Consider the following 16688-nt stretch of genomic DNA (forward strand, 5'->3'; position numbering starts at 1 on the left):
TAATATGGAGGGATTAAGGAAAAGCCTATTAAACATCAAATTAGGTTATGATTTTACAAATTAAGCACCAAAACATCATGTTATACAACAAATTTGACAGAAAAAGTAGTTCAATACGCAGTAATGTTATGTTGTAATTGCTGTATTTACAAATTTAGCACCAAAATATGACGATATATTGAAAACATTGACTACAAAAATGCATTGGATAATCCAGAAGCTTGGATAAGTGAGACTCTATTGTACTTTAAGTCAGTTTACTTTTCAGGGATGTTTGAGATAAATGCATGTTTGAATCTGTTTGTCTTTAAATTGTGAATATTTTTTGTTCAATCTTCTTCTGAACTTACATTTCAAGAAAACTTTTTATTTCTTTTTTAGACAGAGAGTGCTTGGGCTGAGGAATACTTAGAAAAGAAGAAAGGATCTCATAAGCGATCAGCATCTTGGGGCAGCACGGATCAGCTTAAAGAGGTTGAGAAATATGTAGAACTGTATTTCAATCAATATACTTGTCTAGCAAAATAGTTTAGCTTGTCTGCACTCAATTGAAACAGAATATGCCACAATAACATTTACAAGATGAGAACTTGAATTCTGATTCATAAATGTTATCCTTGTTTATGGAAGCAAAGACATCCATTGCCAGTTCTTTTAGCAGTCTCTACTGTCATCACATGGATTGGTTATGAAGGATCACATTTGGAACAGTTTTTCAAAACATGCATAGGAAAAGGGGAAGTATTGACTGGCAAAAGCATCCCCGAAGTGGAATTCTTTTCTGGGGATGCTCCTGCCAGCAAATTAAAATCTGGAGTCAATCCAGTTTTAATAGGCAGCAGGTCATCATTATATAGTCAGCCTACCTTCATAACAGGAAGGACAAAGGCAGGGTGGCTGTGTCCAGGTCGTGCATAGGACACACATATACACACACCAGTCACTACTGTATCTCAAGACCTAGGAATTGTTGTACTAATGCAGAAGTAAAAAAAAAATATAAAAAGGTATGTGTTAAGTGGCCCACCAGGCTCCCCCAGTTTTTCCTTTTTTAAAACCACAAATCCATTCAGAAATCACCCTGTTGTGCATTGGAAGCAATTCTGGAGCTTCCCTGGTTATTTTTCTGACAGATTAATTTCTGAGTCTGTTCCCAATCAAAATACAGGCAGTCCCCTGATTACGAAACAAGATTGTTTCTGTAGGTTTGTTCTTGAATTTGTATGTAAATTGGCACAGGTAGATTTTTAAGTGTAACAATGGTTAAGTGTAACGATGGTGATTTATTTAGAAGGGTTAACACATATGTAACATTTGTTTTGCTGTCTGTGCCTCTGTTCAGAAGATTTCACTTCACTTTCTGTCTCTATGACAATTGGATTTTGAAAATTTTCTGTTGTCATGGAACCAAATATTGGAAACACCTTTTTACCAGGATAACTCTTCCAGGAGTGAATTTCCCTTCCTAGGAGTAGTTTTCCCCCCCTCATTTCCTGTTGTCTCACCCCCTTTTGTAACCAGGAGTCACATGTAAGTCAATGTTTATAACTCAGGGACTGCTTGTAATGGCTTTCCTGGGGTGAAGTGGCCCAGAAAGAGACAAAAAATATAAATAATTTTTCTGAAGTCATGGAGGGATTTGGGAAGAATAAAATAGAATGAGGACTCTTTATGGTAGAGGGGTGCAGCCCTCCATGTTCCCCTGGTGCTTTTCCCTTTTTCCCCACCCCTCTATTGTAAATGCATATACATTTATATTCTTTTAGTCATGTGATCATGTGATTTTAATGTTTATATTAGGATGTTTTGATTGTATGTCTTAATGTTTAAATGTTGTTTATATCTTATGTTTTAATGGTCTTAATGATTTTAACTCACAGTTATATGCTATTGTTTAGATATTATGATTTGCTTTTTACATGTATATTTGGCATTGAATTTTGCCACTATTACGTTGTAAACCGTTTTGAGGCTCTCCAGGGGTGAAAAAAACGGTATATAGATACAGTAAATGAATATTCTTATAGTACAAAGGTTTTCATAGTACATAAACTCTCATAGCACACAACCTACTTTTTACATTATTGTTCACAAGTTTCATTATTATGTACTTTTAAAGAAAAATCTAAACGGTTTATTCTTTCAGATCGCCAAACTTCGCCAGCAATTGCAAAGAAGTAAACACAGTAGCAGACATCACCGAGACAAAGAAAGGCAGTCCCCATTCCATGGTAATCATGCAGCCATTAACCAATGCCAGGTAAGATCATGACACTTCATTAAAAATGTAAGAGTTCATGATTCAGGAGAAGTTGGCATATTTCAGGGATTGTGTGGCAAAAAGGGATTGTCTCAAATATATGTTAGCTGTCACCATTACAGGAGCAGCAACATACATGAAATGTTGGTTAACTGAACAAATTACTTCACAAATTGTTTGCACAACTTGAAGATCAACATTTGAAATATATATAAAGAAGTAGAGGAGGGAAAAGATTTAAGTTTCGAGGGGTTACTGGGATCTTTCCCAGGTTATCATGGATGAGTAATGCAAAATTTTGGTTTTGAACCTTGGGTAGACATTACATAGACACAGACACTTGGTTAAGATGTAGAAATATTGGTTAAAATTATGTCATAAGCTACCCAAGCCTAAAATGTAATTTAAAAACCTTTTTTTCAGTACTAAAGCCACTATCTTAATAAGACTTTTGGCATCTTGGCATTTCCAAAATCAAAAACAAAGCAAAACGAATTATAGTGTAGTTATGCTCAAAAGAGGAGATAAGATAGAACTACTGAAATCATATTTCATAGAATCATAGAATAGTAGAGTTGGAAGAGACCTCATGGGCCATCCAGTCCAACCCCCTGCCAAGAAGCAGGAAATCGCATTCAAGCAGGAAATCGCATTCATATTTGGGGCAAAGGCTGACACTCTGACACTAGAATTGGCAATGACATTAGTACTGAAGTACTAATTAAGTATATTTTCTCTTTATATTTCCCATATTTTTCTTTTATTTAAAGTACACCCCCCCCCCCCCCATCTTGCCTGGATATGGGAGATACCAGCTATGTCAAGGAATCACTTTATAATAAAAATGAGAACTGAAGCTACATCCTCATTTGTTTTCCTTTAAAGCCCATAGGAATATAATTTTGGAAAATGGCATTCATAACCTTTTGGAAAACACCATTTGGAGGTCATAACTTTTTAGAAAAGCATGACCTTTCAGAGAAGAGCCAAAAACCTTTTCGAGTAGAATCTTTTCGAGTATACAACCAGATGTAATTATGTTAAGCAGTGGTTTCAGTTGTTACACTGAATAACCTGTTATCTCTGATCTGTTAGGAAAACAGTGATTTTGCCAGTGCATAAAAACAGCAGAGCTTTAGAAGGATTGTTCCAGTGCCAAAATATACAGTAGAGTCTCACTTATCCAACATAAACGGACCAGCAGAACGTTGGATAAGTGAAAATGTTGAATACTAAGGAGGGATTAAGAAAAAGCCTATTGAACATCAAATTACGTTATGATTTTACAAATTAAGCATCAAAATATGTTTTACAATAAGTCCTCCACTTGTTTGGGAGCATGGCTGCATTTGTGTTCTTGTTGGGCATGTTGGCCCGCTGCGCGTTGCTGTCTAGAGAAACAGCTATGGATCCGGGCGGGAAGCAGACTGCGTTGGATATTACAGAACGTTGGATAAGCGAAGGTTGGATAAGCAAGACTCTACTGTATATATACTCTTCCATAAAACAACTTGTTTTATATCATGCACTCAAAAGACAAAAATGAAGTAGATTTTGATGAAAATAACATATTTGGTTTACTCACAACCTTCATGTGTTCGGCATACACACGTACAAAACTTATCAGTCCAGTTTCAGATTTGTTTGAGATAATTCTCTGTGCCATCCGGCCAGGGCATCTCTCTTATAACAAAACAGCTATCAACAGGTCATATAGTCAAAAGGAGAGAGAAAGAGAACATGTGGTCTGCAGCCCCTTTTATAACTTCTCAGGAACTATAGAGTAAGGGAAGCTGCATACCATAACATATGTCAGGAAACAGTAAGCAACAGGATCATAGATAAACATTACTTAGAGAAGGCTTGAAGAAGGTTGTCATTTCCAATATATAATCACTATCTTCCTTATTTCTTTTGGGTGGCATTACAGGCTCCCGTCCCAAAGACTGTGCTAGTCCCTGTCATACCAATTGCCAAATCAACAGGATCGCGTTTCCGTAACAGCATAGAGGGGCTGAATCAAGAGATTGAAATAATCATAAAGGAGACAGGAGAGAAAGAGGAACAACTTATTGTAAGTAAAATCACTGTAAGCAAGTATTCCTTGCTACCATTAGCTATAGTGGACCATTCATACAAATTTGTAGATCCCGAAAAACAAGTGAACTTCTTGGAAACCGATAGCAGAAGTTTTTATGTGCAAGTGTATTTTGATAACGAATGCATTACTGGAAAGGTTTAAACATTTAGTTAGGACTGGTTAGATACTAGTCCTCTTCAGACATAATGACATAATTGTAGTTTTAAAAAAAACTAGAACTGACAGATTATAGCCCTCATAAAGCAGGGGGAGCAACAAGGTAGAAGAATCCTAGACTCTTGCTCATTTCCCAAACTATGGTTTAAGAAACAAATGTTATTTGCTGTGTCTGAAATAATGAGCTTTGATTTAGTAGTCTCTACATAGGATCTTAAATCAGGGCCACACTGGTTTAAGATCTGGGTTAATTAAAGGATGTCAAATCACAGCTTCCCATTTTGGATAAATAAGGAACTGTGAGGAGTTTGCCCACCATTTTGCAGATAAAATCGCTCAGATTCGCTCTGACTTAGACGCACAGTTGATACAGCTCCAGTGGATGTAACCTTGCCACCTGCTTGTCCAGTGTTGATGGTTACCTTTCAATTTGTGCAACTTGAGGATATGGGCAGGATTCTTGGAGAAGTGAGAACTACCACATGTGCTCTTGACCTTCCTGGCTAATAAAACAGGCCGGGGGGAAGGGGACTGATGGAGTGGATCAGGAAAATTATTAATACCCCCCTACATCAGGACAGGGCAGGCCTCAAGGAGGCTGTGGTAAGACCACTTTTTAAAAAACCTTCCCTAGACCCCTCTGTATGGGACAGCTACAGACCAGTCTCCAACCTCCCATTTGTAGACAAGGTTCTACAAATGTGGTGGCTTCGCAATTCCAGGGGTTCCTTTTCAGTCTGGTTTCAGGCCTGGTTTTGGGACAGAGACAGCTTTGGTTGCCTTGGTGGATGAACTACACAGACAACTGGACAGAGGGAGTGTGCCCCTGTTGGTCTTCCTGGACCATTCAGGAGCTTTCGACACCATCGACCATAGTATTGTTCTTGGTCGCCTTTCTGGGATGGGGCTTGGAGGTACTGTTCTTCCTTCTTGGAGGGATGTTCTCAGAAGATGGTGCTGGGAGCATCCTGTCTGACAGCTTGACCACTGGCCTGTGGGGTCCCTCAGGGCTCTGTGCTGTCCTACATGCTGTTCAACATATACATGAAACTGCTGGGAGAGGTCATCTAGAGTTTTGGAGTGCAGTGCTAACTATACTCAGATGGCACCCAACTATCACTTCTTTCCATCTAATTCCACGGAAGTGGTTGCTGTGCTAAACTGGTGCTTGGCAGCTGTAATGGACTGGATGAGGGGAAACAAATTGAAGCTTAATCCAGACAAGACAGAGATGCTCCTAGTCAGTCATAAGACAGATCTGGAAATAGGGAGTCAGTCTGTGTTAGATAGCGTTACACTCTACCTGAAAACGCAGGTTTGCAGTTTTGGAGTACTCCTGGGTTTGGCTATGAACCTGGAGGCCTAGCTGTCATCAGTGACCAGGAGTGCTTTGGCACAGTTAAAGCTAGTGTGCCAACTGTGCTTGTTACTGGAAAAGTCAGAACTGGTCTCGGTGGTACATGCCTTGGTTACATCCAGGTTGGACTACTGTAATGCGCTCTAAATGGGGCTGCCTTTGAAAAGTGCTCTGGAACTTCAGTTGATCCAAAGAGCAGCAGCCAGTCTGCTAACTGGGGCCGGAGACGGGGAGCGTACAACACCACTATTGCAACTGGCTGCAAACAAGTTTCCAAGCACAATTCAGAGTGCTGGTTTTGACCTACAAAACCCTGTATAGCTCTGCTCCAGGTTATCTGAAGGACCGTATCTCTTTCTATGTACCGGGGAAACACCTACTATCTACTGGGGAGGGCCCTCTCGTGGCTCCACCAACTGCTCAAGCACGCTTGGTGGGAACAGCTTTTTGGTAGCTGGTTCTAGACTGTGGAACTCCCTCCCAAGAGAGACCAGGGTGGCCCCATCCCTGCTGGCCTTCTGCAAGCAGGTCAAGACCTTCTTCTGCCAACAGGCATTTGGAGAAGGGGAAGAGGCATGCTTTGGGGAGGTTGGGTGGGATTAAGGGGGAATATGAGTTTTAAAGGCCATTTTAGTGTATTTACTATAATTTAAATGTTTTTACCACACAGTTACTTTTAAACTGTTTTTATCTATTTTATTGTACCTTTTAAACATGTCTAGTGTGGAGTCTTAGTCGCCTTGAGTCCTTATAGAGAGAAAGGCGAGGTACAAATAAAGATAATAATAATAGTAATTATTGTTCAGCCGAGACTGAGCTAAGAGTGCAACAGAAGGAGGTGAAGTGTGCAGCTGGATGTTATGTTTTGCCATAAGAAGCCATTATTTATTAGACCACAAGTGTTATTTTGAGGTGTTATCTCAGAACATATCCAGCTGGTTGTGCATGGAATTCTTCCAAGACTAAATGCATGCATGTGAAAGCTAATGCCTTACCAAGGCAAAGGAAAACAGACATTAAGAAAGGGGTCATTCACAAGGCAGTCTGGTTGGTTTTTGTACAGGATCATCCTTTTAATCTTATTAAGTGTGTGTGTGTGTGTGTGTTTTCCCCCCCTTCCTCCTCCTCCACCCCCTTCCCTAGAATGCCTTACGAGACCCCAAATCTCCTTAAGTTTGGCTTCCCATTTTTTCTTGAAGTCTGAAAAAAAAAACTAATCTGCTAAGGAGCTTTATTTATACAAAGGGCTAAATAGTTTATTAACATGCAATGTGATTTTTAGCTAGACTAGATTAATAGTCTGTTTCATGACATAATATATATGAGGTGTTTTTATTAAACAGCCGCAAGATGTTCCAGATGGGCATCGAGCTCCTCCCCCTCTGGTGCAGCGTAGCAGCAGTACCCGCAGCATTGATACGCAGACACCTGGTGGAGCAGAAAAGGGCAGCAACAATAGCAGCCGGTCTCAGTCTGTGTCTCCTGGCTCTTTCCTTGCCATCACCAATGAGAGCAACGAGGAGAGCCCATGCCCTACTGATGACCTGCTTGGGGACCCCAGAGATAAAGGTATTCACTGAAGAGGACGCTTCGTAGGCCTCAGTCACATTACAGACTAAGTGCTACTTTGCATCATGAAAACTTGTTTCATTCCTTGGATTTTTTTATGTCTGGGCCCAAATCCTACAAACTGTTTATGCTCATGTGGAATATTTTATCTATAGAATTTCACCTTTATTCCTATCATCCATTTTTAGATACTGTCATTTCAAAAACAAAACCTCAAAACCTGTTCATATTATATGTTTGAATCATAGAGTTAGAAGAGACCACATGGGCCATCTAGTCCAAGCTCATTCTGCCATATAGGAAAAGCACAATCTAAGCACCCCTGGCAGATGGTCATCCATCCTCTGTTTAAAAGCCTCCAAAGAAGGAGTCTCCACCACCCTCCAAGGCAGAGAGTTCCACTGTTGAACAACTGTATGCAAATCAAGGGCCGTACCTTGCCCCCCTGGTTCAAATACATCCATAGTATGATAGTTGTAATTAGTTGCATTTCTAAAAGTAACATTCTCTGCTGAGAGCTACCCTATAGTGTGCTAAATTATAGCTTGATTTAGGGTTTTAGAGGCAAATATGCCAAGATGTCGTATTGCAGCTATAACATCAGTATGGAAATAACGTATATGTATAGAGTGAAAGAGTGTGTGTGTATGTGTGTTTGACATTAATTCCTGCCTTTTTCTCAGTATGGGATCACAGAAATTAAAACAAAAGACAGGAAAAATCAGCATGATACAAAAGTCTTTTGAAAACCAATTTTATTAACAACACCGAATTAAAACTATTTTCCAGGTGTTTTGGACTTCAACTCCCAGAAATCTCAGCCAGCTTACCAGCTGTTCGGAACTGTGGGAGCTGAAGTCCAAAACACCTGGAGGCCCAAATGTTGGGAACTACTGATTTAAATATATTTTCCAGCAAAGGTATGCTTCTACATGCTGGATAAAATTGTATATCATTTTGTATATAATGTAAATGAAGAACAGGGTGTGGGTCAGAACTGAAGAGGTGCTGATTTTTTATTTTGATATGTTCACTACAGAGAATGGGAACTGTTCTCCCCTGCCGAAATATGCCACCTCACCAAAACCCAACAACAGCTACATGTTCAAACGTGAACCTCCTGAAGGCTGTGAGAAGGTTAAAGTGTTTGAAGACAGCTTGTAAGTAGCCTTGTACAATATAGTGCTCTAAAGTCGAAAAGCTAGTGCACCTTATGTATGAATTTCTGTTATGGCACAGTTCATAGGCTCGGGTCTGTCATTTTTTAAAACTTATAAACACAATATTTATTTAATGCTGTTTGAAATCCATTTGGGGAGTGCTGGATTTTCCTCCAAATGAGGAAAGTATATATGGTTATGTTTTTGTGTGCTTTATCCATGTGTATGGGATACTTGCACCTTTTTGTGTGAGGATCCTTATGCTGTACTTCATAAAAAACAAAATGAGCTTGTTTAGCAAGCCTTTCAAATGCTGATTTATGATTAGTAAATGTTTTTATATCTATTTTATATACCTATGTATTTGGGGTCATGTAAATTCCCAGACGGAAAGGGGTTGTGAGCGGAAAAGGTTTAGGAAGCCCTGGTCTAGATAAGACACACAGAGAAGCTATTTCCTAAAGAGAAGCTATTCTAAAATATCCATGAACATAATATAGTTATTCAATAAAGAAATCAGAGATACTCAGATTTAAATATAAATGGAATATGGCTGGAACTGGGCACAGTTTCTTACCATTGTTGTTTACCAATGAAAGAAGAGGGATTTGGAATGGAGTATTAGTACCTTTTCACTTAATTGAGTTTAAATAAGTGGAAGGGCTTTTCCAGCCTTTTGGAACCAACCTTTTTTTTTCCAGGGACCACTTGACCAGGGACCACTCTCTAACATTAGTACCAAAAGGGTTATGAATTTTTGGACAACTTTAGATTCGGTTTGGTTATTTGGGGTGCTGATTTAGAAAATTGCATTGGCTGGACCACATCAGCTCTCGTTTCTGATACAGAACATATGCCTTTCAGTATTTGCCATCTACTCGCCTACAGAAAACCATATTTAATCTAGAGCTGATGTGGTCTAGCCAATGCAATTTTCTGAATCAGCACCCCAAATAACCCCAAGAACAGGCCTAAAAACAAAGACACCAAGGTGCCCCCACTTTCAGGCGCTACATGGAATGGCTCCTCTTGGGGGAGGGAGAAGGAGGAGAAGCAGCAGTCAGGAGGCTTGTTGTTGCGCCTTTCGTGGGTAGTCAGCCTCTCTCCTCCCAACATACCCGTTGCCTCTGCACTATAAGAGGGTTTCGCAAGACCAGTTGCTCTCATTGGAACAGTGTAGTAACGGTGAGACTGTGGACCATGTTTTAGTTTTTGGGGACCACTGGTGGTCCACGGACCACAGGTTGAGAACCACTGCACTAAATAAATGTGTTTTCATAGTATTTCCACATTTAATTTATGTACTTTTAGTATCTTCAGTTACATTGTCAAAAATTTTGTGTAACTTGTGTGACATCGAGATTTCCGTGTTAACATTTGCCTCTTTTGCTGTGATGCTGTTTTTTTCCTCTGTAGGCCAAAGCCGTTGCATGAAATCCCAGCCTTTTATTGTCCTGATAAGAATAAAGTCAATTTCATTCCAAAAAGTGGCTCCGCTTTCTGCCTTGTCAGTATCCTCAAGCCACTTCTCCCCACACAAGATCTTACTCTCAAAGGTGCTACTCACAACCTGACCGTCCCATCTGGGATGACGCCCGCATTGCTGCAGCCTATTTCCATGGCCGCCTTATCGGCAAGCACAGACCAAGACCGACTGTCTCGTGGAGGAAGCAAAATAATGCCACCAATAACTGTGCTCCAGCAGTCAGGCCATGCTGAAGAAACTGAAGGGTAAACTTGGCTTTGTTTACTTCCGAGAGAACTGTATTGAAGCTAGCTGTGATCAAGCCTTCCAAATTGCATCTCTTTGCATCATTCTTGTCAGCAGTTTCATAAACAGTTCCTGCTGATATCCTGATCTCCCCACGATGACTGAGACTCGGGTGAGACCTAGGAAAGAAGAGTGGCTGTGCAACTGCTACACTTGTCTTGAGGCGGCTCCAATTCAGTCCCCTCTTCTGCACTTTTTTTTAAAGCTTTGGTACAATAAAGAAGGGAGACATTATCTATCTTACTTTACCAGCAGAGGAACCAGTTTTTTCTGAGGCTTTGTGTTCCAGTTTCAAGTTTTGGAAAAGGAAAAATTCAAAATATACCAGCTGTTCATAACAAGATCTGCAAGGGGAACAACAAGCAAATTCATACCGCAAGATCTCTTTTTTCACCAAAAAGTATTTACAAATAATGTGGGGGGAGGGATGATGCACCCCCATGAAACAGGGTGCTCACAGGATGGTCGCACTTTTCTTGCTGCATTGTTTCTACTGTTGGGAAGAGAGACCTGAATCTACTGTTCAGCATTGTGCAGTGTGACCACTTTGATTTCTTCCCTTCTCCGGATAACATCTTCAAGACTATAAAGAAAAGCAATATTGGTACAACTTTGGTGAAGGCAGGATGGATAAGCACACGGACAAAATTCATTGTCCGGAAATAGCATTTCAGAGCACTTCTGCCAATAGTGTAATAACTTGTTGCTAGTCTTGTGACTCTTGTTTCAAAATGATATTCCTTTCCACTTTCTGCAAAAATGCCAACTAACTGTCACATCAGTGCCTCTTGGGACATCTTGGTTTCTTGTGTTGCTGTCAAACTCTTGAATTGCCTTTGGCGTATACCCGATCCTATACTGTCTTGCCACTGTACTATATAAACCTTGTAGTCATATGATCTTGAAATGGCCATGCATGGTTCTTCCTGCTTGTCAAAGTACTGTTTTGTGGGTCTGTTGAGGGTAGTAGTTTGTCAGGCATGGTAATTGTTAAAGCAGTTTATTTCAGTGGACATAGTCTTCTTTTTGAGGAGCAATATCATTAGGGTGTTAAGCTAAGGGAACTTGGTATTCTTGGTCATTGCAGCAGATGTGGCCCATTTCATTTCTTGTGTCACTTTTTAAAAAAGTAACAGTTAACAGTAGAAAGGGTTTTGCATTCCAAACTCTGCTTTTGAAAGCTACTGAACTGATTTGGTTATGAAAGTGTGTTTATGGAGGTCCATTACACAACAAAGTGTGAGCTAGAGCAGTTGCTTAAAGATCAAATTTTCAGATTCTAAAATGCTTCCAGAGTTCGAAATTTTCATGGGAGATGGACTAAGTAACGTTCAAAGACTCTTGGTGTATAGCATTGATCAGAACAAACTAGGGCCAACTATGGAGCTATAGAAAAGTTACCATTTAAGAGTTACATTTTTCTGGTATCTTTAGACTAACAAAACATGACCAACATTAGGGCAAACCACTCCAGACTAGCAGATGTGATGAATAACCACAGCAACACTGTTAAATTATTCATCTTGGGTGCACCTAGTCATCACCAGCAATCAATAGGTGGGAATAAGGCTTGGCTGGAGAAATTGCCACTTTCTCTTACAACTTCCAAAACTGCCTTTTTGGGTGACAGATCCCTGAATCCCACAGCCACAAGGGCCACATAGCCATGCTGGCTGGCTGGCTGGCTGGTTCTGAACAAAGTCACCCAAAAATCTCCCTTTTCCTTGCTCTGACTCATATGTCAGAGTATGTCTCATGATCTTGTATTTGTTTTTCCTTAGTAACAATTGCTTAGTACTATGACAGTACTTATATCCTACATTGTTTGGCCTTGGTTTCACTTGGTTTTTACAACCTCTTTATACTCAGGGTATCTGTACCTATCTAGTTAGGTAACTACTTTGTCCATGTGACAAAGCGGGCTCTGACTCACAAAAGCTGATACTATAATATATTTGTTAGTCTTTAAGGTGCTGTTGAACTTTGTTGTGTTTGCTGCAACAGACCAGCAAAGCTATGCATCTGGAATTCTAAAGTATTACTTAAATATACTCAATCCCACATTGTATTAGTTTTATTTTGTTTGTGTTGTATTACTGTGCTTTCAAATGTTGTATTTGCAAATTAAGATGATTTCACATCCATTCCATGGACTTAACTTGCTGGCATATCAAGTCCTAGGACAACTGATGATAATGACCAGAGTTGTTATTGTTTACTTTATTTTTCTTTGTATATTGTTTTCCCATGCATCAGGTATAACTCCTTTAAACTGAGATGTCAAACGAAGTCAAACGTTCTAGCAATGTAATATATTTGTTGTCTGTAATTTTTTTTGGACACACATCAGCTTTCTTATGAAACTCCTAATGTTTGGTCTTTGTGAAACATATGGAAGCAGCCTTCTTTTGTGCAAAAGCGATATTTGCAGCTTGTTTAAATGCAATTCAGCATTTCAGGTTTTTTAAATGGTTTATAGTTACCAGACTAATGGTGGTTCTTGCAAAAAAGATTTACATTGAATATCTGAGAGCCAGTTTTCAATTAGGAATTCTCTGGAAAAGATAGGTTTTTGAAATTCCTCAAAATGTTGGATTCACTGTTCTAATGAATCTCTGTAAAATGTAAGGTACAACAAAACCCAAAATCCACAAAACTTTTTTTTTATCAAACCCTTTTGGGAGGCCAACTAAAAAGTGTAAAATGCAACAGGCAAGCTTTAAAAGCTCCGTGGCTTCTTCATAAGGCAAAGGTTGTTTAAAAATCATACATCTTTTTTTTGTAAAATAATCTTTATTTAAATTTTAATACACATAAAATCCTTTGGGGGGGAGGGGAATTGAGGGGGGGGGAGGTAGGGTAATAGGGGTGGGTAAGGCAAGGTTTCAGGATGAGGGTAGGGGGTTAGTACTTCCAGGACGATACATCTTAACATCCTCTGTATGATTTTTAAAGATCATTTGCCTGATGAAAAAGCCAGTGGACCTTTGGAGACTTGCATTATGTATTTTGTGCTTTTCAGTTGGCCAGATAAAGGTATTGCGCATTTGGAATGTTGTTGTATTTTCCTGCATGGCTTGACATGCTATTCCTGAATATAGTCTCTGTAAGGTGTGTTTAAGATGTGGTAAAAGGTGCTTGTTTTAAAAGTTAACATGGCTTTTCCATGGCTTTATATTAGAGAAAAGCTGGGCAGACAGCCCATTGCCCTCAGTGTACTTCAGGCTGGCCTGCAGGTGCATACCAGATAGGTGATACTTCAGCTTTCATTAAAAGAGTAATATTTGGTTATATCTCTGTGACTGTGAAGAAATAATGGTAAGATTCTAAAGAATCCATGTCATAAGCAGCAATTGTTTGGCTAGTAAATTGAATGGCATAAGACTGCTCGCCCGTTTTGCACTGAAAAAATGTTAGCCAATAGCAAATAATAATCGGAGCAAGCTGAGGTTGCTTACTGTTGTTTGGAATTCCAATTACATGTTTTCAGGTTTTTGTTAATCACTTATCTGTTTGGTTCTTGGTTTCCAATAACTGTGAAGTCAGAGCGATTAATCTAGGAACTTCAGGAGATGTATAATTAGAGTAGGACCATCTTTAGCTAGTTGAAAATAATCAACTCTCATGATTTAATGCTCTGCATAGCTGTGGCATTTTGCCAAGTAATTCATTGCCCCCCCCCCCCCAAAAAAAGTTCTGCAGGAGATACTTTCTTGGAAATCACGTTGATATGTGAAACTGCAGAGAATAGCAAAGCCTATTGAAGTGAAGGATATCTAGCCCAAGAATGCCATAGATTAATGCTGGAGGACCTAGAAAATGCCTGGACAGTTCAGATAAATGGAACCACAGAGACCAGTCCTGTGGATATTGGGGGAGGGGGGAAGTGGATTAGACTTTATTTTAAAAATGTATGTCACTTTCCAGGTACTTCTGTTATACTGACCATACCCAATAAATGGGTATTCAATATTCTGTCTTTCTTCCTCTGATTTACCAGAAGTTGGTTTGGATTGGTAATGGTGGAAATGAACCCCCCTCCATTCCTCAATTCTTAAACTGCTATGTCTGTGGGAAGCCTCTCTATTTTGCTCACAGCTCTAGAGTTGTTCAGAGAACAGAAAGGAAGCAGTGTTTGGTGTACTATCACCTTTCAGAAAGGCAAGCTGGGGAAAGCAAGAGTGGAGATGTACACAAATCTGAGTGTGTGAGCCTGTGTGCTTACTTAACATTTGATTTCTCCCCAAGAGTCCCCATGTGCTTGACTTTTTTTAGGGGAACATCACAGTTATAGGAATTGTATATTTCAGGTGGGATTTACTCCAAACTGCAGATGTTTAAATGCATCAGAGAACCAATTCTAGAGAAGTTATCTCATGCACAGAACCACATGAGATTTTCTTAGTTTCTAAGATAGTTGCATGAATACACATATACTCTTGGCTATTGCTGCTAATTTTAAACCCTCATTTGAAACATTGCTGCTTATCACAAGTTTTCCATCTGAGAAATCAAATGAAATATATAACATTCTCTTTCATTATATGTATGAAGTTAGTGACCAGAAACTGGGCTATCTGAGAGAACAGTTGTATGTATTGTTTTAGCTAGATATTGATGTGACTATAATCATTGTCTTTTGGCAAGTTTCATGGTATATTTCATCATTTGGATTTTACACTAAAAGCAAAATACAAATGTCCATAATTAAGCCCTTTTAGAGCATTGAAGATCATTCTTGAGTCATGAAGATTACATTTGCTTAACCAATATGTATTTCCAGTACTAGATAACAAAACAAGTAACTAACTTTCAGTGATGGCTTAGTTACTAAGTATGAATATTTTCATTTCTGATTTCACCATCTTGTTTGCTGTCAGTGTCTCGGTCAAGTATGTTCAATTGATAAAATATTCTGAAGGTGTATCTTTCCTCCTAACACCTAACTCTGTCTGGATATTGTGTAGCGTGACTTAATCACAGCAGTCCACTGCCAGTGGCATGTCATGTATTTCCCTTCCAAGTTTACCTTTTCTTGCTAGCTACTGGCTCTCCTGTTTTATTGCCTGTACTAGGGAGAAAGATGTTGTGGAGCAATCCACATCTATTTGGGTAAGCTGTGTATTATATTTGCAAAGGCCAATGATGTCTACATATATAAGATTTTTTTAAGAAGTCTTTTTTCCTCTCAAGGCACACCTGTGTGTTTGGGCATTTCTTGTTTTTCTATTGTTTTTATTTTAATGATTGATGTAAGACCAGAGTCTGCAAGAAATGTTATTGAATTTTTTTACAAAAATGTTTTACTCACCTTTATGGAATTCGCACACTTTCAATAAATATTTCAAGTGAAGACCGGTGTTCCTTAATTTTTTCCCCTGTAACTGAGCTAATAATGAGATCAGACACATGTGGCCAGATATGGTTATCAACATCCTTGTGTAATTTGGAAATATATATCAAATGCACGTACACACGCTGCAATATTTCACTCCATTATTTTAAATCAGGCCTGCATAACCTGATAAACCTCCATGTGTTTTGGACTTCAGCATCCGGAATTCCTGAGTTGGACAAGCCGGCTAGGGCTTCTGGAAGTTTGAGTCCCAAATAGGTTATGCAGGCCTGCTTTAAATTCAAAACAAAACATTAGGACAAGGCTTTTCAATAGGTAGTGTTTTGGGGAAACAGGACTCTAGTTCTGATTTTGGCAGAAACCTCAGGGTTTCTTGGGCCAGATCGTTTCCCTTTATTTTAATTAATTTTCAGTCAAATGAATTTTTTCTCATAAATTCTTATTCGTTGAGGGAAGCAGTGGTCTTTGGGATGATGCCTTGCCATAGCTAGAGGCAAGATCACTTGGTAGTATACCATGGGACAGGCTTATCCCAGTTAAAGGAGAAAAACATGTATCTTGGAGGAGTGGTGTTCTATTAAATTGGGACTGTAATTGGAATGTCCTAATGTATGGTTCCTTCTCTTCATAGCTGTGGGAAACATGCTGCAGTGGAGCAAATTGACTGGCATATGGGTACAGTTGATAGCAATGACTTGAGTGTTTTCAGAGATAGTGCATGTATTGTGCCATTTGTATGCTGTATTTACATTCTGGGATATTTGTATTCCCTTCTTTCTCAAGCAGAACATTTACAGAATCCCTGTATTTCTCCCAACCCTCCATAACTGGAGAACAGAAGTGGTTTACCTAGGAACTAGATAAGAAAAGAAGGCAGACATCAAAACAACAGAACGAGACTGATGCCATATTGCTAATGTGTTTACTGTCTGTATGTAAGAGATTTCTATAATTCTGG

At 39.3% G+C, this 16688-nt stretch overlaps 1 protein-coding gene across 2 annotated transcripts in view; it reads left to right on the plus strand.

The window, feature by feature from the left end:
* Positions 1–15727, plus strand: part of fam117b (family with sequence similarity 117 member B) — a 37816-nt gene extending 22089 nt beyond the window's left edge. For both annotated transcript variants that reach the window (XM_008114965.3, XM_008114964.3), the window contains exons 3-8: positions 382–474; positions 2147–2260; positions 4191–4334; positions 7218–7443; positions 8483–8603; positions 10020–15727. In XM_008114965.3, the coding sequence (XP_008113172.2) occupies positions 382–474; positions 2147–2260; positions 4191–4334; positions 7218–7443; positions 8483–8603; positions 10020–10338 (1017 nt within the window). In that variant the 3' untranslated portion in view covers positions 10339–15727. The remainder of the gene's footprint in view (positions 1–381; positions 475–2146; positions 2261–4190; positions 4335–7217; positions 7444–8482; positions 8604–10019) is intronic.
* Positions 15728–16688: the final 961 nt, after the last annotated feature.

Source organism: Anolis carolinensis, chromosome 1 (genome assembly GCF_035594765.1).
Source record: "Anolis carolinensis isolate JA03-04 chromosome 1, rAnoCar3.1.pri, whole genome shotgun sequence".
Classification (NCBI taxonomy): Eukaryota; Metazoa; Chordata; class Lepidosauria; order Squamata; family Dactyloidae; genus Anolis; species Anolis carolinensis.